The sequence below is a fragment of the Myotis brandtii genome, unplaced genomic scaffold (assembly GCF_000412655.1).
Source record: "Myotis brandtii unplaced genomic scaffold, ASM41265v1 scaffold1038, whole genome shotgun sequence".
Classification (NCBI taxonomy): Eukaryota; Metazoa; Chordata; class Mammalia; order Chiroptera; family Vespertilionidae; genus Myotis; species Myotis brandtii.
The window spans coordinates 508978-535703 of NW_005353490.1; the positions used below are offsets into that span (position 1 = coordinate 508978).

The 26726-nt window shown below is 37.1% G+C and overlaps 1 protein-coding gene and 1 pseudogene across 4 annotated transcripts in view; one reads left to right on the forward strand and one right to left on the reverse strand.

The window, feature by feature from the left end:
* Window positions 1-6528: 6528 nt before the first annotated feature.
* RCHY1 (ring finger and CHY zinc finger domain containing 1, E3 ubiquitin protein ligase) overlaps window positions 6529-26726 on the reverse strand; it is a 21265-nt gene continuing 1067 nt past the window's right edge. The window contains exons 2-10 of one of the 4 annotated variants that reach the window (XM_005856625.2): window positions 22696-22842; window positions 22114-22233; window positions 21751-21866; window positions 13023-13101; window positions 10747-10791; window positions 10581-10639; window positions 10464-10490; window positions 9430-9550; window positions 6529-7202 (exon numbers count right to left, since the gene is read on the reverse strand). In XM_005856625.2, coding sequence (XP_005856687.1) covers window positions 7074-7202; window positions 9430-9550; window positions 10464-10490; window positions 10581-10639; window positions 10747-10791; window positions 13023-13101; window positions 21751-21866; window positions 22114-22233; window positions 22696-22734 — 735 coding nt within the window. In that variant the 5' untranslated portion in view covers window positions 22735-22842 and the 3' untranslated portion in view covers window positions 6529-7073. Of the gene's footprint in view, window positions 7203-9429; window positions 9551-10463; window positions 10491-10580; window positions 10640-10746; window positions 10792-13022; window positions 13102-21750; window positions 21867-22113; window positions 22234-22695; window positions 22843-26726 lie in introns of those variants that run through there. The other 3 variants (XM_005856621.2, XM_014537760.1, XM_005856624.2) reach the window with 3 other exon arrangements.
* LOC102243296 lies at window positions 13981-17334 on the forward strand (annotated as a pseudogene).

Here is a 26726-nt window from a genome sequence, read left to right on the forward strand (position 1 = left end):
AAATGTTTGGATACACAAATACAACTAGATTTCTACGCCCAGCTGTTACATTAGGAAATACAGCTTGAAGAAGATACTGCTTCTATTTATTCCTACATGTTTTCCATTCTTTCCCCTTATTCCTCATGTCTCCCTTCTCCCAACTCAGATCATCTCTAATCTGTATGTCTGGGTAGGTGTTTATGCACAGGGAGGCTACATTTATCCCAGCCTGCAACACACATACATATACAGAGCCTCTGATGAGATAATGGTGCAGAAAATACAGAAAAACTCTTCCTTTGCAGGTCTTCATAGAAAGCTTGGACAAGTAAGTTGCAGTTTTCTGGAATTCAGTTTGATCAAGCAAAACCAAAGTGGGTTAGAATATATGGTCTTCTAACTCTAAAGTCTATAACTTCATTATTTCAAACAAATCCGTTAATCTTCACAGCAAAATAGCCCCAAAGAAATACATCAACTCACAAAGTAAAAGGCCAAAAGAGACAGATTAATTCTGACAAATAATGCTCTTTGCCTAGGACATCAACATGATTTGATTGTAAAAGAAAAAGTGCACAGATTACACCAGCCAGCACTGTTTCACTCTCAAGATGACAAAGTGGAAGTTGGGTCTTGCCTGGTGCCACAGCCCACCATCCCTGGAGGTCAGGCCAGCTTTAGAATCTATACCAGGAAGAAAAGTTATTTATCTGCAAGTTACATTCAGCCCACATGGTCTGACCAGATTCGAATTACCTTCATTTAAAAGATACCAGGACAACATGGCTATCGCTTTAGAGTCTATACCAGGAAGAAAAGTTATTTATCTGCAAGCTACATTCAGCCCACATGGTCTGACCTTCATTTAAAAGATACCAGGACAACATGGCTATCTCAGGGCCTTTGGAACCGGGATTCCTCCATATTCTTGTCTCAGCTAATCAATTCTACCCTCTTTGGAAGTACAGTTGACCCTTGCATTAAGCGGGTTTGGACTACACAGATCTACATATTAGTGGGTTTTTCTCAATTGACAAGCATTGTTCCAGAGTCAAAGGGCAGTTGAGAATCCGAGCATGTAGAGGGCCAGCTGATAGTATACCTGGATTTCCAACTGCACAGGCGGTCCAGGCCCCTTATCCCCACATTGTTAAAAGGATCAACTTCATTAGAAAGCCTCCATCCTTCTCTCCTTGGCTTCCCCATTCACCCCACCCCATCAGAGGAGTTACCTGATGGTGAAATTTGGAGGAAAGCCTTTGCACATGTATGGCTTAAGCCCTTTCTAGGCTGTAGCCTTGCCCCTTGCAGCTGCAATATTTAGGACTCACTACTTCCCTCCCCAGGTGTACTTAATGACTGTACAGGTAAATTCAACTTAGAATAAGGAAGAGCAAACTTAATGTGGCCTTCGTTCCAAGCCACAATCTCCTTTCCCCATTAGCAGCAATGTCTGACTCCCAAGTTTACTTCTCATTTGATACAGAACTTGATGCAGAACTCCAGAGGAATATAACTCATTAAAACTTTAAGAGAAGGCACAGATCATATTAAGTTCCATATCAGGCACTATACTAGTTGTTCTAAAGCAGTGGTTCTCAATCTTGGCTGCACATTAGAATCACCTGGGAATCTTTTTAAAATCCTGATTTCTGGGCCTCATCCTCCGGAAATTCTGTTTCTTTGTTATGGGGTGAGGCCACAACATTAGTAACAAAGAAACAGAATTTCCGGAGGATGAGGCCCAGAAATCAGGATTTAAAAAAGATTCCCAGGTGATTCTAATGTGCAGCCATGGTTGAGAACCACTGTTCTAAAGGAAATTGGAATTCAACAAGGGAAATTAACTTAACATGCAAATAATCTAAGCAAAGGAGAAAATGCCAATTAGAGACCTCAAGCAAATGTTGTGATGCCACTTGGGAGGTGGGAGTAAGTGGGTGGACAACAGTCTGGGGCAATCATGGGTTGCCAAGAGATCTTCTGATGTTGTGAACAGGCTCTAGAATAGTGGTCGCCAACCTTTTGGACCTCACGGACCACCGGTTGGCGACCGCTGCTCTAGAAGACCCAGAACTGTTTTCTCAAAGTTCTCCAAACTCAGCTCCTCAGAGTCCCCACCCACAAGGATGAGGAGCCAATGGCCAAGCCCCACCTAAGCCCACTCGTTTGGCAATGGTTGGAATTGTGGCAACCTCTAGACAGGCTAAAGGCCTGTTTACCATACTTAGCTCATTCTGAATTCTGACTCTAAGAAAAATAGAATACCGTATTTTTCCGTGAATAAGACACCCCCAGGTATAAGACGCCCCCCTACTTTTCCAACCCAAATTAAATCAATATTTTAAACATTTTGCTGGTTTTCCTCTTAAGGCCTTCTTTTTTGGCATCTTAAAGAGTTGTTCTTCCTGTTTTCTCCACTGTCTGATCGATCATACACCCAGTGGGAGGAGGTCCAAATTGTCTCTCTGCAGCTCTATATCCATACTCTTTTGCACAGCTGATTACATTCAGTTTGAATTTTGCAGAGTAAGACAATCACTTACCGGTATTTATCTTTTTTATTTTTTGACATCTTTATGGGCTCAGAATGCTCCGTCCCTGTTGTATCTGCACACTCTCCACCTTCAACTCCACCTCCAATTATGGCATCAGCTGACGTCACTAACAGTAAGGCTCATGATTGGAGGAAGCCTGTTTGACAAGGTATGGGCAGCTATGCACCTGCTGGCTCCCTCTTCAGCTGACTTCTGTGTATAAGACGCCCCTCGATTTTAGTCTAACGATTTTAGAAAAAAAAATAGCAATAGCGTCTTATACATGGAAAAATACGTTATGCAAGAGGAGTGAAAACAGGACAATAGTTGGAAGCAGGTGGGTGATTAAGAGAAGTTTTGACCCTGGGAGAAAACAAGTGCAACCAGCCTGATGCTCGGATCCTGATCAGAGGTTTACCAGAGCAAATGCTTGGCAGGCCTAAGCAACATTTAGACAAGGGCAATCCTTAATGAACTGTCAGGCAATACGCCAGGGGTCACAGAGCAGGCCTGTTGACACCCATAGGAATGTAAGCTTAACTACTAATTCTAAAATAGAGAATACGTAAGTCACAGGCTCACACACCTCCCAAAGACCACACATTTGTGGTCCCTAAGTGGCAGAACCAAGCCAAAAAGTTGTCCAGAAGTTGTTCTAAGGGCTCCTCACTTATTGAGCCACTTGACACTAGAAATCAGGAAAAACACTCTTGTAGCACTGTCACACATCCACCTCTCCTGGGCCAGGAAAACTTGAGGTCATTTACACCTCATATTTTTACAACCTGGCACAACTAGTGCAAAATACAATTAGTTAAATGGGATAAATGAATAGATGAACCTATCAACCAGATTCCAGCACGACTTGATTCCTGTCTTCTAGTTTAAGAAAGGTTCTTGATACTATCACATTTCAACCAATACATTGTAGTACTAAACACTTCGGGGAGGGGAGATCTATTCATGGAATTTTTACCGACAAATGTACATACACTTCTATCAGATTCTTAAATACAGTGAAAACTTGGGAACAAGATGTTTTTTTAATCCCACTAGAAATTCAGCAAATTCTTAGGAACAAGGCATTTTGAGGTGAAAAGCCCCATCACTGTCCTCAAAATGTAATAGGCCCTTTCTCTCACCCCCAGCCACCCTGGGTGAGGGTGCTTCCACAGCCCATCTTCTTACCTCTACCTTAGCTCCCACCAATTACCTCCTGTGTTTGTCTTCCACATGTCAATTGCTACAGGGCTTTCAGTTTTAGTTGTACCACCAACCCCTATCCCTGCTTTGTCCACAGTAAATTTTATATACAGTGCTTCATAAGCAATGTTGAAATAAGAAGGGGAAAGGCAAAAACTGAGCCATAATAAATATTAAGTCCTTTAAAACTGGTACAGTGCTATAGTGTATAGAGGGAGAGGTTACAAATTTTGGATATTAATTAGCATTCATGGAGAAGGTAAACTTTGAGATGGATTGTGAAGAGGCAGGTCTTTGACAACTACATTTTTCTAAGAATGACTGTTCCATGAGGAACCCATGTGTGCAAAGGCAAGGAGCAAAAATTCAGAGGAGATGTGTTTAAGAAGTATATGTAAATGAAAAATAAAACTGAAAAGATAAAATTGGAACAGATATTGTAAAGGTTTCAAAGCAAGGAATCTGGGCTTAATTAAATACACAGTTGGGAACTTGTACTTTATTTTGACCAAAATTATAACAAGTCTAAGCTTCTATGCACCAAGAAATTCATAAACATACTGAGTTACTAGTTTTTAAAATAAGTACACTGAGATACAAATTAGGGACAATTATGCTGTTTCTTATTTCAGGGACAGACAATTCCTAAGACCAAACTAGGCCTACATTCCTGTAAGCTTTTTAAGAATGAAGTTATCTGTTATAATAGTAACAGTAGTTATCTCTGGAAGATGAGACTTGCCTTATTTTTTTTTAATCCTCACCCAAGTATGTTTTTTATTGATTTTAGAGAAGGAAGGCGGGCGGGAGGGAGAGACAGACATTGATGTGGTTGCCTCCCATACACGACTAGACTGGGGATTGAACTTGCAACCTAGGTATGTGCCCTGACCAGGAATCAAACCCTGAAACCCTTTGGTGTAGGGGACAATGCTCCAATCAACTGAGCCACCCTGCCAGGACTGAACTCTGTATTTTCCTAAAGTGTGAAATTAAGTAAATGTCATGATCAAATCTTTGAAGCCTTGACTTCAAGGGCATTTGAAAACTGCTTCAAGCACACAACTGGATATCATAAACAAGCAATTACATGCTAATTCTGCTTATTTTGGACAAATTTGGATCCGGAGTTGAAGATTTAAGTAATCAGATTATGAATTAAAATAAGACATCTAAAACTGGAAGGTCTAACAAATCATGAGATCCTCCATAATAGATGACTTAACTATTAGTAGTACTTTGGCAAAATAGAAGTTTGAGTCAAAGGCAGTGTTGGTACAGTGGGTTTGGGGTCACACGCCTGGACCTGATTCCCAACTCCAACATTTAATACCTGTCATTTACTTGAGCATGTCCTATAACCTCTGAACATCAGCTTTCTCATCAATAAAATGAAGACAACACCTATGCTACAGGATTATGGTAATGATTAACACTAATGCATAAGCCTGGTGCATAGGTTCTCAAAACACTTTTATATACTCACTCCTACTCAAAGATCCAGTGATTATGATTAAAAGCAATCATATAACTTAACTAGTTTAGCAGGATAACAGAAACAAAAAGTATTACAACTAGAAAGCTAGTCTTTCCTTATCTGTATTCCGAGTACTAACACCGAACAAGATATCCCATTGCTTTACCAAATCAAGATTGGCAGTGCCCCCCTGCCCAGGCCAAAGAAATAGGTGAAGGGAGAGATCGCAAGAACAGAACACGTAAGACAGGAAGGCAAGATAAAATAGAGAAGATCTAGGCCCCAAACTGGAAATCAATACTGCTGCCTTTATCCAGGTAAAGAAATTTCAACAAAGGAAAAAATAAATGTACCAGAAATGTTAGGATCTCTAGTTATAACACTATCTTCCTTATTCACAGAAGATTCAACTAGCTCAAAGTTAGAAATGTAATGGGAGTTGACTGATAAGTACACACTTTACTTCCTAAACTAAAGCTTTTTATAAACAGACTAAGTTGGATGTTGGGATACTACTGCTAAAGTATTGTTGTGCATTGTTCCTGAATTAAGTAGTATATTTAATTCTACTACATGAGTCCAAAAAACTATTAAAAAATCAGAGATCTTGCCAGGAATATTATGTACCCTTTCTACCCATCTACTTTAAGCATTAAGGGAAGAATCCACCCACTTACAACAAAGACAACCACTGTATGCATAAAAAAACAAACAAACAAAAAAAACCCCCACAAGTTAGAAGCCTAGCAAGTATGAGGAACACTAGAATATACCACCATAAGGGCAGGGATTTTTGTCTATGTAGTTTTTTGTTGTCTTTGCAGCATCTAGACCAGCGGTTCTCAACCTGTGGGTTGCGACCCCTTTGGCGGTCAAACAACCCTTTCACAGGGGTCACCTAAGACCATCCTGCATATCAGATATTTACATTACGATTCATAACAGTAGCAACATTACAGTTATGAAGTAGCAACGAAAATAATTTTATGGTTGGGTCACAACATGAGTAACTGTATTTAAAGGGCCAGAAGGTTGAGAACCACTGATCTAGACCCATACCCAGCACAAAGTAGCTGCTCACTAAATACTTACTGAATGAATTATTCTTTGAAGAAATTATTTTGGATGACCAAAACAAAATTATTGTCAATGTTGATGGTTTTCTTAAGACTTAGAAGAATTCTATTCTTTTACATTTTTCCCAACTACTCTTATGGAAGAATACCTCAAAACAAAAGAATGTTTCTTTTAAGAAATATTACAGTATAAGATTATATTGCCCTAATTAAGCCAAAAACAGATAGTCTTGGGAAAAAATTTTCTATAAAACACTGTTTCAATATAATTTTATTAGCAGTTATTATGTCAAAATTCACATTTACAAGATCCAAAGGACTGTCTTAGAAATTTCTAAAGCATATGGAATTAGATTTTAACAGTAAGATAGAACATATTCTTATTATAGTACAGCCCTTAAAAAGTCAAGAATAATACTTAGAATTAATTACAGTTCTGTCAAACTAGAAATGAATTCTGCATGCAGAATGCCATTTAAAGCAAAGTTCCATGAATGTATAACATATTTCTATGGATGTAAGTTTTAGTGGCAAACATCATTGGCTTCCAAACAACTGACGCTAAAGGAATTTCCAATCAAAACACAGGTGGAGTGGTGTTCATTAAATATAGAGATATGATAATTCTATAAAGAGACCCTGAATCCTTAAGTATTTGTAATATGACTTTATGCTGTGACACTAATACAAAACACATCAACTCTAATGCATAGATTCTGACACATTATGACAATAGGATACTAAAGATAGCTTTGTTCTATCAGAAAATGCTGAGTTTTCCAGTGCAGTATATGCTGGTCACTGCTGATCTAGTGTAATTCTACAACCTCCAGCCTGAGCAGTATTGTAGGATTCACAAATGTTACACTTCATGCCTAATATATGGAACTGGACTGTAGATCTTCCATTGCAATCATTGCAGAGAATCTAAAAAGTGAAGAGATAAATTCAAATTAAGAATATTAAACCTTAGAGATATAAAGTGACATTGCTCAAAACATTTCCTCAGAAATCATACTGAAGATGTAAAAACATCTAAACATTTTCATAAGTAGAAATGCCCTATTTTTTGTTCACTGAAAACTCTAAGAGGCTACTTTGAATTCAGAAAATGAAAATGTGGATTTGCACCAAGAAGTCTATTTTAAAATAGCTCCCGAGTGGTATAAATAGTACTAGCAGGAAAAGTAACATAGGCACTATCAGATCAACACCGATACAGGTACTCCACGACTTATAATGGAGTTACATTCTGATAAACCCATTATAAGTTAATACTGTAAACTGAAATACAACTACTGGACATCATAGCTTAGCCTGGGCAGTTTCTACTGAATGTGTATTGCTTTTGCACCACCATAAATCAAACCACCACAAGTCCAGGACCATCTGTACTTACAATTCAAAATAACATACATGATTTCATTATTTTCATTAACACTTAAAAAATTGTTATTTAATAAAACAAATGTTTACATACTTATCATGACATTTTTGCTTATTCTTTAGGTTTTTTTGTTTTGGCAGTGGAGAAATTAGAATCGCTTTACTGCTAACACTAAACAAGAAGAATGGGAAAGCTATTGCTCAAAAGCCCAAACTCCTTGATGGCTTATAATCAGAGGATTTTAAGGAGTTAGGGGAAACAAGTATTTGGAAGTGCTAGTGGGGTGAGTTTTAATTGGGGAAACTTGGAGATTGACTATTTATGTTTAAGGGACTTCTTCAGCACCAGGTCTTCCTGGACAACAGACCCTCCACTTCCTTTTCTTTATGTTTACTCTACTAAATTCCTAGTCTTCAATGCCTCAGGAATGAATTAAAGTTCAAAAGTAGTTCTAAAATTGAACAAAGAGAAGCTTTTGGCTCATCCCTAAAATGTCAATAAGATGCCATTTAGGAATTAATCTTTTCTAGTACTAAGACCTTGAAAAATAAAAAAGGTGTTACCCTGAAAATTGATCAATACTATGTGAGAAAAGCATTAGTTTTTAAAAAGTCACACCATAATAAGAAGACTTAAAAATTTACTCTAAATTATAATTTGGAAAATAATTCTCTTATGAATATGATCTAAATGTAGAGAATAGATTAGTAGTTGCCTAGAGCTAGTGAATTGGGAATGACTGCTAATGGGTACCAGGTTTCTTTTTGGAGTGATGAAAATATCCTAAAATTGATGGTGATGATGTCTATACAACCCCAAGAATATAATAAAAAGCACTGAACTGTATACTTTAAATGGATGAGTTGTATGGTATGTGAATTATATCTTATTAAAGCTGTTATTTTAAAAAATCGTCCACATGGAATATCGCACACTGCAGCCTATAGTAAAGCATCATGTGATTATCAGTTTAGTATTCCAAAAGTGATCACTGACTTTACTAACAATTCAATTATCCACATGAATTATAAAATGCTCGTGTGAATAAAACAAAAAATAATTTTTATTTGGCTTTCATAAGTGGTTCTGATCCTTTTGTGTAGAAGTACCTAAACTAAACTAATGATGTTTAGAAAATTTAAATGTCCAAAAATTATTAAAGCACCAGAAAGCTATTTAGAATTCTAATTCTGACCTGTAATTCAATATACTATGCTGAGAATAGACAGCACACACCTCAATTAATGGAGAAAAGATGATCATTCTCTATAAGGCAAACGGCACAGAAATACTTCTTATATTTTAGGTTACAGGCTAATAAGACCAAATTTTAAAAGTCTAAGTAAGATAGAATAAACAGGTAATAAACATTAAAAACAAAAAAGTGATCCTCAAAAATAAGCAAACATGTTTGCTTGAAGTCAATTTAAAATAATTGAAAATAAAACATCAAACCAGTAATTCACCTCTACTCAGGTACATTATTGATTCTGGCAAGTATGTGTAAACAGTTCAGAATAAAGTTTGTGCCTGCCACCTAGTGTTGGGAAGAATTGCACAAAGGTATTCTTAGAACTTTTTTTTCCTGGTCTTTTAAGTTCAAAGTAACTAAAATTTAAAGATTGTTTTGTCTGTTCTTCCTATTAGATCATCCTATTGGCATCTATACCAAAGCAGTATTTTTTAGAAAGATTTGATCAAAAGGACAAAAATAAACAGGAACATCAACAAAAAATTTGGAAAGTTTTCAGCACTGATTCTACTCACATCTACAGTCATGTTCTGATATTCAGATGGCATAGGAGTCTGTGCTACCTCATCATCCAGCTGTCTCCAGTACCTCGTCATATCTAAAGCAGAGTGCATACATAATGGACATCTGTAGCCTCTAGAAAAGACAGAAAGGTTATTTTCCAAATATTGAACTAGAAGCATATCAACTCAAGTATAGAAGATACATGCTAATGATACATAAACCATCCAAGACAGGGCATTAATCTATATTTCAAGACAATCTGTTACAAACCTGGGAACTTTTATACTATGAAAGTTTTCAATTAAATCTTGAATCATATGGCATTTTTTAAACCTACTTCTTTCTTCTCAGTTCTCTAAAATGGATAGGAATTAGTCCCTAGTATTTGTAGAATATACTTAATATATTTTAAAAACCAATTTAAGCTGCTTTTTAGTTAAACAACCTCAATTTCTGAATATATTTAAGTAAAGAAGACACTATATTCCTTAAAATTTATTCAGATATTATTTCCTAAAAATTCTGAAAAAGTTTCCTTCTATCTGGCTATTATAAATTAAAACTTCTGCTCATCAATTTGCAGAAACAAAATACATTTTACACAGTCACCTCTTTCCTAATTATTATCTCAATTTCACATCCTTCCCCCACAATAAAGTCTCAGCTTTAGATAATCTTGCTACCAGCTTTCTTTGCAGCTCATTATACTGGGACAACATAATGACTTAACAGAATTTTGAGCAACATGCCTTAGCACTTTTACAAAGCTCTGACTGCCTCTGTCAGAGACTGTGCTCCCTAGTGAGTGTATCCAGGAAATCAGAGGTAACTGTCTCCATTTGTAGGATGAGATAAGGCATCTTGCATGGGGACCAAGATATAGTCCTACACCCCCAAAGATGCTTTCCCAGTTTAACACTAGTCACTTACCCTACCCATCTGAAGATAAATACGTCATGCCCAATATACTAATAGCAATGAAAAAGAAGAAAACAAAAAATCCAGACATCTTACAATTGTAACATTTTAAATGTCAAACACTCACTCTTTCAACATTTCTTCATAACATGTTCTGGGGGGAAAAAACAAAAAAAACACAACACATTATTTTAGTAAAACAAAAACTATTTCCAAACATCTTTTGAGAAAAAAAAAAAATTACCTATGTAAAAGATGTCCACATGGCAAGACATGGGCAACAACACGAGATGTGTGAATGTCCTGTGAAAAGAAATAAATGTTACTGCTTACATGAAGACAATATAAACAGCCAAGTATTTTAAAATCAAGAGGGGGTATTTCCAAAGCAAAAAATATTGTAAGCTTACCTCCAAACATATTGGACAATTCTGCCGGGAAACATTTTCAATACACTGTTTAAAAGAGAAATTCAAATTACCAAAAGCTTAACTAGATGGAAATAGCAGATAAAATAATATTATTAATGATAAAAACTAACAAATAAAGGAAACAAAACCAATTTATTAAAGATAATAATTAACAGTCCAACTGGTGTGGTCCAGTGGTTGAAGGTCAATCCATGAAACAGGAGGTCATAGTTTGATTTCTGGTCAGGGTACATACCCAAGTTTCAGGCTCAATCCCCAGCAGGGGTCATGCAGGAGACAGCTGATCAATGATTCTCTCCCATCACTGATCTATCTCTCGCTCCCTCTCTCTCTCTCCCTGTCCCTTCCTCTCCCTGAAATCAGTAAAGACATTAAAAAAAAAAAAAGATAATAATTAACATTAATACATGTTTCCTATGTCAGGGAAGAACAATTTAACTCTCACAACTATTTCAGGCTTTGCAATATTACCTGAGATAATGAAATTGCTTAATATATCTGAATTATTCAAATTCTATTCATTTTACAAGTAAGGTAATTTAGTGAGTCAAGACTTACCAAAATTGCAACGATAGCGTTTGGAATTTTTCTGTTTTATATGTGTTTTACTCCAAAGCTAAACTGCTTAATAATATTGATAATGGTAACAGTTCATATTATCAAGATTTTATCACATGCCACATGCTAAGTTCATTACCTGTACTAGTCTAATTCTCACAACTCTAAATAAAACACATATAATTATTACCCCATTTTAAAGATGTGGTACCTGAGGCCTACAAAAGCTAAATAACTTCTGAAATTGTGGGGAAGCATGGGACTTGGTTGAAAAGTCTGTAAGGAGGATTCTCTGAAAGGTCTGAGGCTTCTGGGGGACCTTGCCGAAGGTGACAGACCCTGCCTTGACTTTTCCAAACAAGTCTGAGCCCCGGGTGTTTTGCTACAATATTTATGCTTAGACTTCAAAACGTCTTTGTTTAAAGGGTACATATGCTTTCTCAAGGATGCTTACCCTGCTGATAGTATCTAATAGTTAATTTTCGTTCAAGCTGTTGTGACAATAAAAGCCTAAGGAGGCAGGCAATCAGGGCTTTTTGGCTCCTTATGCCAACTGGCCCCTTAGCCTCTCTTTCACAAAAACATGTGTCTGTAATCATCTGTTGTTCAGTGTCTGACAGTCAGCCCCAGCAGAAATTGCATCTTGTAAGAGACAGAACAATATCTGAGCTCCAACAGGATACCTCCAGGGTATGAGTTCTTAATGTGACAAGACAGTGTCCAATTAGATATGGGAAGGTAAAGGAAAGTACCAAACCATGGATAATGACCAGATTTTTAAAGAAAGCACTCAAGTAGATGGCAGGACCATTTACTAATACAAACAATAAAAGAAAACTGAGAAACAAAATAAAAATATCCTAAGATAAATGTGTACATTTTTGAAAGACAACATAGCATATCTTGCTATCAAACACAAGTCTATACAACCAAACTCAATCCTTTTACTTCAAACAAATTCACAATCTATTAAACAAGTACCATAAGCCAGGCTAAAAACCTTGAGGGTCATCTTTACTCTCAGCTTCATTATTTCTCCCTTATGCCTTGTCAGCATATCCCACATACTAGTATTCATTATTCACTTCAACTTCTCTTATCACTTCACTATTTTATGTCAGTTATTATCTAATATCTATTTTTAAAAACCCTCACTAGTTTCTCCATTCCCTAAATTCTTATATTAGATAGAATTAGTACTATTAATGGTAGTTTATTACTTTTTTTCTAAATAATGAAAAATAATTTTAAGGGCCTGGGATCATGATATAATTGCTACATCAAGATTTAAAAATATTTGTCTAATTATTAAAGAAAATATAAGATTATTTCCTGAATTTTCTTGGAATGCTGTGTGCTAACAGGTCACACCGCTTCATATTTCTCCTGTACTTCACATTTTAAAAGCTTCTTAAAACTAACACCAATGATAAAAATTCATAAACCAATTTAGAAGTTGTCAACAATATACTAATAACTGATATAAGTATTCTTACATACTACAAAGAAAAGGAATAGTAGACCAGATATTCTCAAGCACATTATTTTAGAACACCTACTCTTTGACACTGCTTAAAATTAAAAAGCAACATAGCTGTACTTAGTAACACTGAAAATTCCCACACTTCCAAACATATTAAGTTTTAAGCTAGTTTTCAAAAAACTGTTAATACTTTTAAAAGTATGCATACTGATACCTTGTGCTTTCCTTGGAGATTCATAGCTAGGCATAAGTTACATTTCAAACAGTGGAAAAAATCTTCCTTTGGACCTATCCTGAAAGAAAAAAAGAAGGCAAAAGATTAGATTTGTTTTTACTACAGTGATAATTTGTTCATCATAACACAGAGTCAGATAGCAGCATTCTAGACTAGGGTTTCTCCACCTAGGCTTATTGACATTTGGAGCCAGATCATTATTTTTGGTGGAGAACTATCTTGTGCACTATAGGATGCTTAGCAGTATCTCTGGCCTATAACCAGTAGATGCCAGTAGCAGACTACTTTCCTTCCCAACGCAGCTGTAACAACCAAAAATGTCCCCAGACATTACTAAATATGCCTGGGAGGGGAGGAATCATCCCTGGTTGAAAACCTCTTTTATGATGTTTGTACACCAAAATTTACTTGAGAAGGCTCATAAGTGGACAAATAAAGAAAACTGTGTGTTTAAGGCATTGGGAAGGCCCTGGCTGGTGTTCTCAATGGTTAGAGCATAGGCCAGTGAAACAAACGATTGTGGGTTCAATTCACAGTCAAGGGCACATACCTGGGTTGCAGGTTCGATCTTGTGCCCCGATGTGTGAAGGAGGCAATCAATCGATGTGTCCCTCTCACACCTCTCTTTCTCTCTCCCTCTCTCTCTCTCTCTCTCTCTCTCTCTCCCCCCCACCTCCCCTCATTCTACTCTCTCTAAAATTCAATGAAAAAAAAATATCCTCAGGTGAGGATTAACAAAAAAAAGGGGACACTGGGAAGGGAACAGATGGTATAAAAACTGAAATTCATAGGCTTGATTATCTTAATAGGTGTTTATAACCTAAAAATAAAAAATGTTTTGCTATACTGGAGCTAAGAAGACAGCCACCTTTAAACAACATTATGAGCTCCTGAAGGTTATAAAAGCATTGAATTTGGCAATGCATAGACCGACGTAATGATAAACCAGAATCTATTTATCATGTACTTGAGCTCTGGAGTCAGTATTGAATTTTGATGATGCAAGTGCAAGAACCAGAAGTAATTATAAGTAGAACCTATTCAAATTATATCCAAACCTTGGAATCAAGACACAGGGTAGATGATTGGTAAGAAAACATGACCCACACAGACACACCTAGGAACAAAGGATTCACACAGGCTGAAAGTGAAGAGATGAAAAAAACTATTCCATGCAAATGGGAACAAAAAACAAAAAAAAAGTGGGGTAGCAATTCTTGTATCTGAAAAATAGACTTCAAAACAAAGGCCATACAAGACACAAACAAAGACACTACACAATACTAATCAACCCAACAAGAGGATATAACCCTTGTAAACATATATGCACTGATTATTGGAGCACCTAAATACACATTAAAAAGTACTTTTGGTGGACTTTAAGGAAGAGATCTACAGCAAGCATATCAAACTCTCAGCCCGTGGGCTGCATGTGGCCCACAATGAATATTTTTGCAGCCCAGTCAATATAACAGTATGTAAAAAACGTTTCAATAAAAAGTTCGTAACTTAATTTTTAAAATATCCTGTTATACATAATTATTAATAACAAGCTACAACATTTGCTAATGACTGATTACTATAATCATGTTGCATTCATTTCCCTTATGCACCTTACGCGCAGGTGCACCTTTTCTCTCCACTAATACCAGCAGCGAATATTTTAGCAGCCGATTGCCAGTCATTAGTCTTGGACTGACTTGTTTGGTGTGCACAACAGGAAATATTTTGCTTTTGGAGAACAAGAAAAATAGGTTTATTTGTGTTATGCTAATTAATTTGTGCAGTTATTCAGCGTCTGGTAAGTTAATGTTCAAGAAAAAATATTAATTTTTCTTAAAATGTTCTATTATTTTATGTTAACAATTACTCATTCATTTCAGTCTTTTGTATTCAGCATGTCTCTATTGAAATAAACCTACGTTTCTATGAAAGTTGAAGCTTTTGTTTTTTTGCGACCCACATAAACTTAAACCTTGTTTATTTGGCCCGTGTTATGTTAGCCTTTGAGTTTGACATGCTTGATCTACAGCAACACAGCCAAAGTAGTAGAATTTAACACCCAACTGACATCACTGGATAAATCTTTCACACAAAAAAATCAACAAGGAAATAGCAACCTTAAACGACACACTAGATCTGAGGAATTTAATTGATATTTATTGAACATTTTATACCAAAGCAGAATATACATTCTTATCAAGCACACATAGAACATTCTCAAAGAGAGACCACATGTTAAGATACAAAATTAGTCTTAACGAATTCAAGAAGATTGAAATCATATCAAGCATCTTCTAGAATCACAATGGCATGAAACTACAAATCAACTACAATTTAAAAACCTCAAATATATTCAAACACATGGAGGCTCGTATATTATTAAACAAACAACGAGATCATGGAAGAAATCAGAAATTAGCTGGAAACAAATGAAAATTAACACACAAAAACCCAAAAATCTATGGGACACAGCAAAAGCAGTCCTGAGAGGGAAATTCGTAGCATTACAGGCCTATTTAAAGAAACAAGAAAAATCTCAAGTGAATAATCTAGCCCTACAACAAAAATAACTAGAAAAAGAACAAAGAAAAGCCAAGAGTAAGTAAAAGGAAGGAAATAATAAAGATCAGAGCAGAAATAAATGACTTAGAGACACACACACAAAAAAAAGATCAATGAAACCAAGAGCTGGTTTTTTGAAAAGATAAACAAGTTTGATGAACCTTTAGCCATATTCATCAAGAAACAGAGTCCAGCCAGCATGGCTCAGTAGTTGAGCAGCAACCTATGAACCAGGATATTACTAAAAGGGCACATGCCTGGGTTGCAGGTTCAATCCCCAGTGGGGGCATGCAGGAGGCAGCTGGTCAATGATTCTCTCTCCCTCTCCCTTCCTCTCTGAAATATAAAAAAAAAAAAAAAATTTAAAGAAACAAAGAGAGAGGACCCAAATAAATAAAACTAAAAATGAAAGAGGTGAAATAACAATTGACACCACAGAAATACAAAGGATTGTAAGAAAATACTGTATGCCAACAAGCCTGACAACCTGGATTAAATAGACAAATTCCTAGAAAAATGCAACCTTCTAAAACTGAATCAGGAAGAATCAGAAAACATGAATAGGCCTATAACAACTAATGAAATTGAAGCAGTAATAAAAAAATTTCCAGCAGCCAAGCCAGTGTGGCTCAGTAATTGAGCATTAACCCATGCACCAAGAGACCATTGGTTTGATTCATGGTCAGGGCACATGCCCAGTTGCAGCTAGATCCCCAGGGGGAGGGCGGGGGGGAAGTGCAGAAGGCAGCTGGTCAATGTTGATGTTTTTCTCTCATTGATGTTTCTACTCCTTTCTCCCTCTCCCTTCCTTTCTAAAATCAATAAAAAACATTTTAAAACAAACAACAAAAAACTTCCCAGTAAACAAAAGTCCTGGACCAGATGCTTCACAAGCAAGTTTACCGAACATTCAAAGAACTAACACCTATCCTCCTCAAATTATACCAAAAAATTCAAAAGGAGGGAAGATGCCCAATCTCTTTTTACTAGACAGCATTATCCTAATTCCAAAACTATATAAAGACATTACAAAGAAAGATTATAGGCCAAATATCCCTGATGAACATGGATGCTAAAATCCTTAACAAAATATTAGCAAATTGGAACCAGCGATACATTAAAAAGATCATACACCAGGACCAAGTGGGATTTATTCTGAGGACCCAAGGCTGGTATAATATTCGCAAATCAATAAATGTGTATATCTCATAAACAAAATGAAGGATTAAAAAAAATAACATGCTCATATCAATAGATGTTAAAAAAAGCATTCAATAATATCCAGCACCCATTTATGATAAAAACTCTCAGAAAAGCTTATTCTGAGGACCCAAGGCTGGTATAATAATCGCAAATCAATAAATGTGTATATCTCATAAACAAAATGAAGGATTAAAAAAAATAACATGCTCATATCAATAGATGTTAAAAAAAGCATTCAATAATATCCAGCACCCATTTATGATAAAAACTCTCAGAAAAGTGGGAATAGAGGAAGCATATCTCAACATATTAAAGGCCATATATGACAAACTTATAGCAAAAATTATACTCAATGGGCAAAAACTAAAAGCATTTCCCTTAAGATCAGGAACAAGACAAATCCAATATGGCTGAGATTGAGAAATTCGATAAGTTGAAATTGAAGAAGATAGAAATGCAAGAGAAAAATCCACAGCCTTCAAAAGAAACAATTGAACAGGAGAAGCAAGCAGGTGAATCGTAACTAGGAAGGCACTGCCAATACCCACTGTACATTCAACAAGGTTTGGCTTCTTATTTTGCTCCTTTCAGCTGTTTAACTTTGTAAAATGCAAAGAGGTTAGATCAGTTTAGGTGACTGTGCTGCCCCTTTTCACATCAGAGAACTACTGACAACGAAGGTTGCCCCTGCCTCTCCCATCTGCTTTCAAGTAGAAAGGAAATAATTCCAAAGATAAAGAAGAAGAGGGACCCTTCTTGTCAAGATGGTGGCATAGGTAAACACAGTACTTGTATCCTCCCACAACCATACCAAAATTACAACTAAATACAGAACCACCATCATTCAGACCACCTGAAATCTAGCTGAATAGAAATCCTACAATTAGGGATTTAAAGAAGCAGCTGCATCAAGACCGGGAGGAGGGGCAGAGATATAGAACAGGCTGGTCCCACAGCCATGTGTGGCAGAAAAAAAATCAGAAGAAATGTATCAGGTACAGAGGTCTCCTCTGAGGAGCAAGGGATCCCAGCCCCCCACCAGGTTTTCCAGCCCAGGGCTCCAGTGCTGGGAAGAGACATCTCTGTAATTTCTGGCTGTAAAAGCCACCATGAATTGAGGCTGAGTAAGACAAAGGGCTGCTGGAGTCCCAGTCAGCTCCTCTTAAAGGACCTGCACATGAACTTACTCTGACTCACTCTTTCTGAGTTCCAGCACTGGGATAGCAGCTCGAAAGACACCAGGAACATACAAGGAGGAAATGAATGTTTGGCATCAGGGTGAGAGCTAGGGGAGGGGTCTGAGTCTCCATCAACCTAACTATCACCATTTGCCTGCTCTGGTGATTCCCCGAGACTCCAACTCACCAAACTTACAGGCTCACCCAAGCTGTTTCCAGTGCCTTTTCAATGGGAAAAGTCAGGCTTCGGAATTTCCTAAAATCCTTCAAACAAGCAGCATCTGGCCTCAGTGTGCCCCAGACCTCTCACTAAATGGCCCCGAAGAACTAGCAGCAGCTGCAGATCACTTTGTAGCTCAAGCTAGGTGGCCAGTGGCAGTTGACCTTGACCTCAACCTCCTTGGAGGCCCCAGAGCCAGTGCACAGGGTGGATAGCTTCAAACTACATTAAAACACAACCCAAACACCTACACAATGACAGGCTCAAAGGGCAGACTCAGTGGGGCGGGCCTCTGCACAGCTGATCCTCCATGGCTGCCAGTTGCATCACATATTGGCCTGGGGGTAAATCCCTCCTATTGATGTGCCAATAGCAATCGAGTCTCAACTACAATAGGAGAGTATACATGGCCCACATGGGGGTGTGGGGAGGGACACAACTGGAGTGCCCAGCTTGGGTGACTGGAGAGCCTGTGCCAATGGACCCTAGAGGACATCTACTACATTAGGCCACTCTACCAAGCTTGGGAGACACAGCAACTCTACCTAATACATAGAAACAAATACAGGAGGCTGCCAAAATAAGGAGACAAGAAAGCATGTCCCCAAAAAAAGAGCAGAACAAAACTACACATAAAGAACAAAATGAAGATAAGCAATCTAGTAGATGCAGAGTTTAAAACACTGGTTATAAGTATGCTCAATAAACTTACAGCATTAAAAAAAAAAAAGGCATGAAAACCATAAAGAAGAAGCAGTTAGAAATGAAGGATATACTAACTGAAATGAAGTTTAATTTACTGGGAATCAACAGTAGAGTAGCTGAAGCCAAGAATCAAATCAGTGATACAGAATAGAAGGAATCAAAAAACACCCAGTCAGAACAGCAAAAATAAAAAAGAATCCAAAGAAATTAAGAGAGTGTAAGGAGCCTCCTGTGACAACTTCAAGCATACCAATATTGGCATCATGGGGATGCCAGAAGGAGAAGAGAGACAGGAAGAAATTCAAAACCTATTTGAAAAAATGACAGAAGACTTCCCTAACTTGGTGAAAGAAATAGACATACAAGTCCAGGAAGCAAAGATAGTACCACACAAGATGAACCCAAAGAGGTCTACACCAAGACACATCATAATTAAAATGCAAAAGGTTAAAGACAAAAAGAGAATCTTAAAAGCAGCAAGAGAAAAGCAGTTAGTTACTTACAAGGGACCTCCCATAAGACTATCAGCTGATTTCTCAACAGAAACTCTGCAGGACAGTAGGGATTGGCAAGAAGTATTCAAATTCAAAGTGATGAAAAGTGAGGACCTACAACCAAGATGACCCAGCAAAGCTACCATTTAGAATCAAAGGACATATAAAGAACTTCCCAGACAAGAAAAAGCTAAAGAAGTTCATCACCACCAAACCAGTATTACATGAAACGTTAAAGGGTCTTCTTTAAGAAGGAAAAAAATATGAACATAAAAATAGCAATAAATACATATCTATCAATAATTGAATCTAAAAAACAAAGTAAACAAATAAGCAGAACAGAAACAGACTCAAAGGTTTTGATGGTTTCCAGATGGGAGGGGGGCCTGGAGGGATGGGTGAAGAAGGTGAAGGAATTAAGAAGTACAAATTAGTTATTACAGAATAGCCATGGGGATGTAATGTACAGCATAGGGAATACAGTCAGAAATATTTTAATAACTATGTATGGTGTCAAATGGGCACTAGATTTATCAAGATGATAACTTATTAAGTTATATACAGTGGGGCCTTGACTTACGAGTTTAATTCGTTCCATGACGGAGCTCGTAACTCAAATTACTCATATGTCAAATCATAAAGTGAACGAGTGAGACACGTGATGCTGGGCTGATGTTGTGGCGTTCACTGTTGACGTTCGCTGCGCCAACTATCGGTGGGGTATCTGAAGCTGGCTCGTAACCCGAATTTTAGCTCGCAACTCAAAGCAAAAAATCAGCCGAGAGACGGCTCGTATCTCGAAAAACTCCTTAGTCGGGACACTCGTAAGTCAAGGCCCCACTGTAATGACTAATCACTGGAGTATACACCTGAAACTAATATAATATTATATGTCAACTGGAATTAAAAAATTATTTAAAAATTTTTTTCAATATATTTTTATTAATTCAGAGAAGGAACTGGGAGATATAGAAACATCAATAATGCAAATCATTGACCAGCTGACTCCTGCCCATCCCCTACTAGGGATGGAGCCTGCAACTTGGGCATGTGCCCTGACCAGGAACTGAACCATGACCTCCTAATTCATAGGTCAATGCTCAACCACTGAACCACGCCAGCCAGACTATTTAAATTTTTTTAAAAAAGAAGGTATTATAGAAGAGCAATTGAAATGGTAAATATGAGAATACTAACCGTTCAGGAAAACATCTTACAGAGTTTAATTCTATATAACAAAGATGTAATATGCAAATGATCATTACGTAATGACCAACCACGTAACAACCCAATCACGGATCAGCAGGAGGGTGGGGCAGCAAACTACAAGTGGGCGGCAGCAAGCTATGAGGGGGGGCAGGGGGACGGAGGGAGCCACAGGAGGGCAGGGCAGCGGGCGGATAACTACTGGAAGGTGGCAGCAAGCTACTGGTGCACAAATTCGTACACAGGGCTACTAGTAAAAATAGAATAGAAAAGGCTAATTAATCCAAAAGTGGCAAGAATGCAGAGAAAAAAGACAAATATGTAAATACTACAGCAGTAGAAAATACTAAAACTGTTAATTGAAATTAATATAATTATATTAATAAATGGACTAAATACTTCAGTAAAAAAATCAGTATCAACTCAATAAAAACATAAAACCCTATTATATTCTGCTTACATGATACACAGCTTAAATGTAAATACTATACAAAATGTTTGCAAATAAAAAATGAGAAAGGATATACAAGCAAAAACTAATCAAAAGAAAGCTGATACAGATCTTAAGATAAAAACATTAATCAAAAGAAAGACATACGTACACTACATATATGCTTCTGTATAATTCTAATACTTCAGGATTTTTTTTAAAATTCCTATATACCAACATGTGAATAGTAGCTTGTCAGCGGGTGGTTGGACTGTAGGTGGTTTTATTTTTCTTTTCTACTTTTCCATATTTTCTGACTTTATAAAAACTTTTGTAATCTTTTAAAAACAAATTTTTAAAAGGGAAAAATCCACCGTTAATTTTCTACCTCAGATACTTACAAAACACTTCATTATACAAGCATATTTTATATCCCAAAGTTAAAATGTTAAATAGCCACACAATAGTTGGTGGGCTAATTAAATGATTATTACAAAAAAAGCATGAAGAAAATGTTTAGAATAATGGAATGCTTTATCTTGATTGTGTTGGTAGTCACATAAATATGAATATTTATGAAAATTTACTGGGCACTTAAAATGAATGTGTTTTATTAGATGTAATTATATTCCAATAAAGTTGATCTTTAAAAACTATTATTGTCCAGATACACTAGAATTAGAAAAGAATATTTTACATACAGTACCTACAAATTCCACAGTTTTCACAATGATACTGCTTCTTGTCTTTGTCAAACAGATGGCATATACTGCAATAATATTCTCCAAACAATGTGCTACACTCTTCACAAGTCTGTTGGGCCTAAAAAAAGGCACACATAAGTAAAAATTGGGATAAATTTACCAAAACATTTTGAATTACTATTTGAATATCCAGAATTATGTTAAAGTATATGCAGTTTTATTTTTATAAGGTTTTAAACACTTAAAGCAAAGATATTGCTTACTTTGAGAGCTGCCGTACTTGGCAATACTCAATTAAAATTTTAAAACCACCTTAGTAAAAATTTTTTTAAAATAAAGAAAATAAAAATGTGATAAAATCTTACATGTTGAATTTTTTCACAATTTATGCACTGTACTTCCTTTACTTTAAAGCGATCTAGCTGATGATCTTCCTTGTTATCATGACACAACCGGCAAGTATACAACTTGTCACAGCAAGGTGCCTAATGCCCAGGGGAGAAAAAGAGTTATAATAAGCAAGAGAAGACAAGTTTGCAATGCAAAAAGAAATTTTCTTCCTCCTCTTCCTGGAACAAGTTCAAAGAATACAACCTACAAATCAGTTGGGTAAGCTGATCCAAAACATAACATTTCACTGTTTCTTGGCATATTTTAACTATTCTTTTCAACATCTATATGTTTGTATCAAGTTGAACACAACCTTGTCCTTAAAGACAAAAGAATCATGAAAGATACAAATCTCTAGTCTAGAAATTAACCCTCCAACACCCTAAATGGCAAGCCAGCAACAACTTCTTGACATTTCCAGATAAATTCATTTACCTACTTCAATTGCTAAATATTGGCAAAGACTGTCCACAAAAATCTGTTCTCTCCTTCCTCCCAGCTATACTAGTTCCTAGACATTCTTGCTGTTAGTTGTGGCCAAATGACTAAGTTCTTACCAAGAGAATATGGGCAGAAGACATCAGTGCCACTCCCATGCCTGAATATTCATTAAGAAACCAGGCATGACTCCTCCTTCATGTTCCCTTTTCCCTTTCCGTAGATGAAACCTGTACATGGCAGCAACCAGCTGATGACTATATGCCCTAAAACATGGCAAAATAATACAACTGAAAAAACTTGTCTCTGGAGTGATCATGTAGAACAGAGCCTCATCAACAAACAGGATCACTCACCTTGGAACTGTTAGTAGGAGAAATGAACTCATTATTCTTTAACTCACCTTACTCTCGAGTCTTTTTGTTATAGCAATTCATTTAGCCTTACCCCAACTAGTACATTAAGAAGTTTTCAGACTAGCAAACTAACCCAATACTTTCCAGTACAATGTAACCTTTTAGCTCCCCACTCATTTCTGAAGACTTCCTATGCCATGACTTACCATGATATAGTTTATTCCTTAAAGATTTTAACACTCAACTGGCTGCCTCTCTCTCCAACACTATTCTTGTCCTAACTCTTAGTGATCTGCACATCCACAATAATAATCCTTCCAATACCCTGAACTCTCAGTTACTTGCCTTTCTCACGTCAACATATGCTCAGTCATATACTACCGAACAGTGGCTCTCCAACGTTTTGGACCCCTTTTACACTCTTAAAAATTATTGATTATCCCAGAGAGCTTTTGTTTATGTGAATTACATCTATTGATACCATATTATAAATTAAACTGATAGGTCCTGAAAATATTTATTACTTTTAAAAATAATAGTAACAAGCCCATTACATCTTAACAGTTTAATGAAAAATAAGTTATATTTTCCCCAAAAATTTCTGGGTTCTCAATTCTGCTTCTACATTCAATTAGTTTTGGTTGAAGTATCTGAAGAAATTTTGGACTCACACAAATATGTAGCTGGAAATGGGAGTACTTTAATAGCCTTTTCGGAGAATTTGGATATTGTTCTCTGATACTATACAAAAAATCAACAAGTCTTGGTTAGCTGCAATATGGACTCTGAAATCATATCAGTAAACTATTCTCCCTGTTACAGTAAAACCCACTGACCTATCTTGAACTCTGAATGTATCTTTTACTCATGCACAGGTCATTTGGAAAGTATCAGTTCACTGAATTATGCAATATCAAAAAATCACATTTGGTAATATCACTACCCAGCTCATCAGAAATTTTTTTAGGTATTGGGAAGCATTCAAGCTCACAGTGACTAAGACACGTTTTCCAAAATTTACTTGGTACGCGAAAGCTCAAATTTTATCAGTTAGTTGTTTTCCTGGTAATGACACAGTCACCCTTCTCTCCTTTTTAAGAAAATGTTCACCAAATACCCAAGCTTGAATAACCATACTTCAAGTAAAAATATGCTGTTCAATAAAAAATGCAAATAGTTCAGTTCATAATACAATTGCACAAGAGCTTTTCCTCACAAAACCACCTAATTTGTGGTTGATGAAAACATCAAACGTGAAAAGATATAATCAAGGGATGAGATTTTATAAAATTAATAATTTTGCTGCTTAAGTTTTATCAATGACATTCTTAAGTGAACCTGGCTTTTTGTTTTGTTGGGTTTTTTGTAATATATAGGTGTAGCACAGTTCAGTGCCCCTGCCTTAATTTGTGCTAAGGTGCCAGCAGTATTAATCACTAGTTTTGCACACACTTAAAAAGACAATGTCTTAATTAGACACTGAAGGAGAGTAGTTTTGACCTTGAGAAGTACATTCATCCCACATGGAGAACCACTAATCTAGAAGAACTGAGGCGTGTCTGTAACTTAATTTCAAGTATGGAATTCTCTAAACCAGCCGTGGGCAAACTACGGCCCACGGGCTGGATCCGGCCTGTTTGAAATGAATAAAACTAAAAAAAAAAAAACACAGTTCAGTGCCCCTGCCTTGATTTGTGCTAAGGTGCCAGCAGTATTAATCACTAGTTTTGCACACACTTAAAAAGACAATGTCTTAATTAGACACTGAAGGAGAGTAGTTTTGACCTTGAGAAGTCCATTCATCCCACATGGAGAAGCACTAATCTAGAAGAACTGAGGCGTGTTTGTAACTTAATTTCAAGTATGGAATTCTCTAAACACTACCTCCTCTCTTTCCAACACACCCCAATTCTTCTGTACACACCCTGGGTTCCTTCTCTCTTCCTCTACCTACTCACTTACCCAGAATCTCAACTGGTTAAATCCAACTCTCTCCCACTTAACTTACATAGGAACAGCGGGTCACAGATCAAGAAAAAGCACCTCAACACTGACTGGTCTCAATTTAAAGTCATAACCACTAAAAAAAAAGTGGGTTCTTACTACCATGTTTTCCCAGTCAATTCCCTCATTCTTCCAGAGTGTAGGTCCTAGAACCTAGATTACTTCACATCTCCTCTCCCTTTAAACCTTGAACACCTCTTCCTACCTCCTTACAATCTGCTGAATGACCTTGCTGCTTATTTCACTATGAAAATAACAGAAATAATCAAGAGAACATCCACAAATCCTATCAACCTACAGTGGGGCTTACAAGTTTAATTCCTTCCGAGGCTGAGCTCGTTGAGGAGCTCGTTAACTCAAATTACTCTATCAACTCAATGCAAAAAATCGGCTGAGAGACAGCTGGTATCTCAAAAAACTCGTTAGTCGGGACACTCGTAAGTCAAGGCCCCACTGTACTTGCAAATGTACCTTATGTTCTATCTTCCTTTCTGTTACAGAATCTACAGTCCATGCTATTACTAAAGGCTAACTTATGCACTGGGTTCCATGTTCTCTTTGAATACCCAAGGACAGCGCTCCTACCGTTTTGCCTCTCCCTCCTATTTATTATAAAATGTTCTCACTTTACTGGGTCATTTCCAAGAATATACAAACATGCAGCAATATCTCCCATCTTCACGGGAAAATAATCCCATGACCCCACATCTCCCAGCAACCACAGCCTTGTGTTTTCTTCTTTTACAACACACTCCAAGGGCTGCCTATGAAGACTGTTACCAGTTCCACTATCCCATTCTCTCCTGAATACACTCCAATAAAGTTTCCTCCCAGTATCTCCACAGAAGCTTCTCAGGATACCAGCTACCTCCTCCTTGAGCAATGTTTAGTTCTTCTCTTACTCCAACAGCAGCATTTGATTTAGTTGATGACTTCCTCCTAAAAACTTTTCCACTTGGCCTCTGGTATTTAAGGAAGACAGAGGGGAAGGACAAAAAAAAAAGCATCTGATAACTCAAGGCCCATTAGCTTAGTGTTATGAAACGCAGATACAATGCATAGTTTCTTGGGGGTTAGAGGGAGGGCTAAAATGTTGAGTTCAGTTTTAGATCTCAAGCTTGAAAGAGTAACAGAACAACTCAGTGGAAACGGAAGCATAAGAATAGCATTCAATTCCTTACACCACACATGGTGAACGACCAACTTTCAAAGGGATCGCCCAGCGCAGGAGAGGAATAGTCACCAAACCATGGCCTGCAAAAAAGCTTTAGATGGTCTTTACAGGCCTCACAGTTCTTCAACAGGAACTTCTATTATTAGCTGTATTTTATATATGAGGCGCTAAATGGGTAGTTTGCTCAAATTATCAAGGAGCAAAGCTAAGATCTGGGTGTAGGGTTGTGGAGCCCCAAATCTCAAGCTTTCTAAGCAAAATCTTCAAACTGTTTCTTGCACGAAGAAATCAGGAAACTTGAATCGGATGGGTGCCTATTTTTATTTTTTATTTTTTTCTTTCTGGGGAGAAAAAAGGGAGGCCCAGTCAGATTGGGGGGAAGTAGGGGGTCCCTGCCCTGCGGTGCCGGGTCCCAGGCCCCGCTCCAGGCCCCGCTCACCGTTGCTGCAGGTGTGGTTGGCGATGCACCAGGCCCCCAGCTGTGTGAGGCCCGCCTCGCAGCTCAGGCAGTTCTCCTCGCACCTGACCAGGAATTGAACCAGGATCTCCTGGTTCAGAGATCGATGCTCTAACCACTGAACACAACAGCCAGGGCTGCAATATATATATTTTTTCC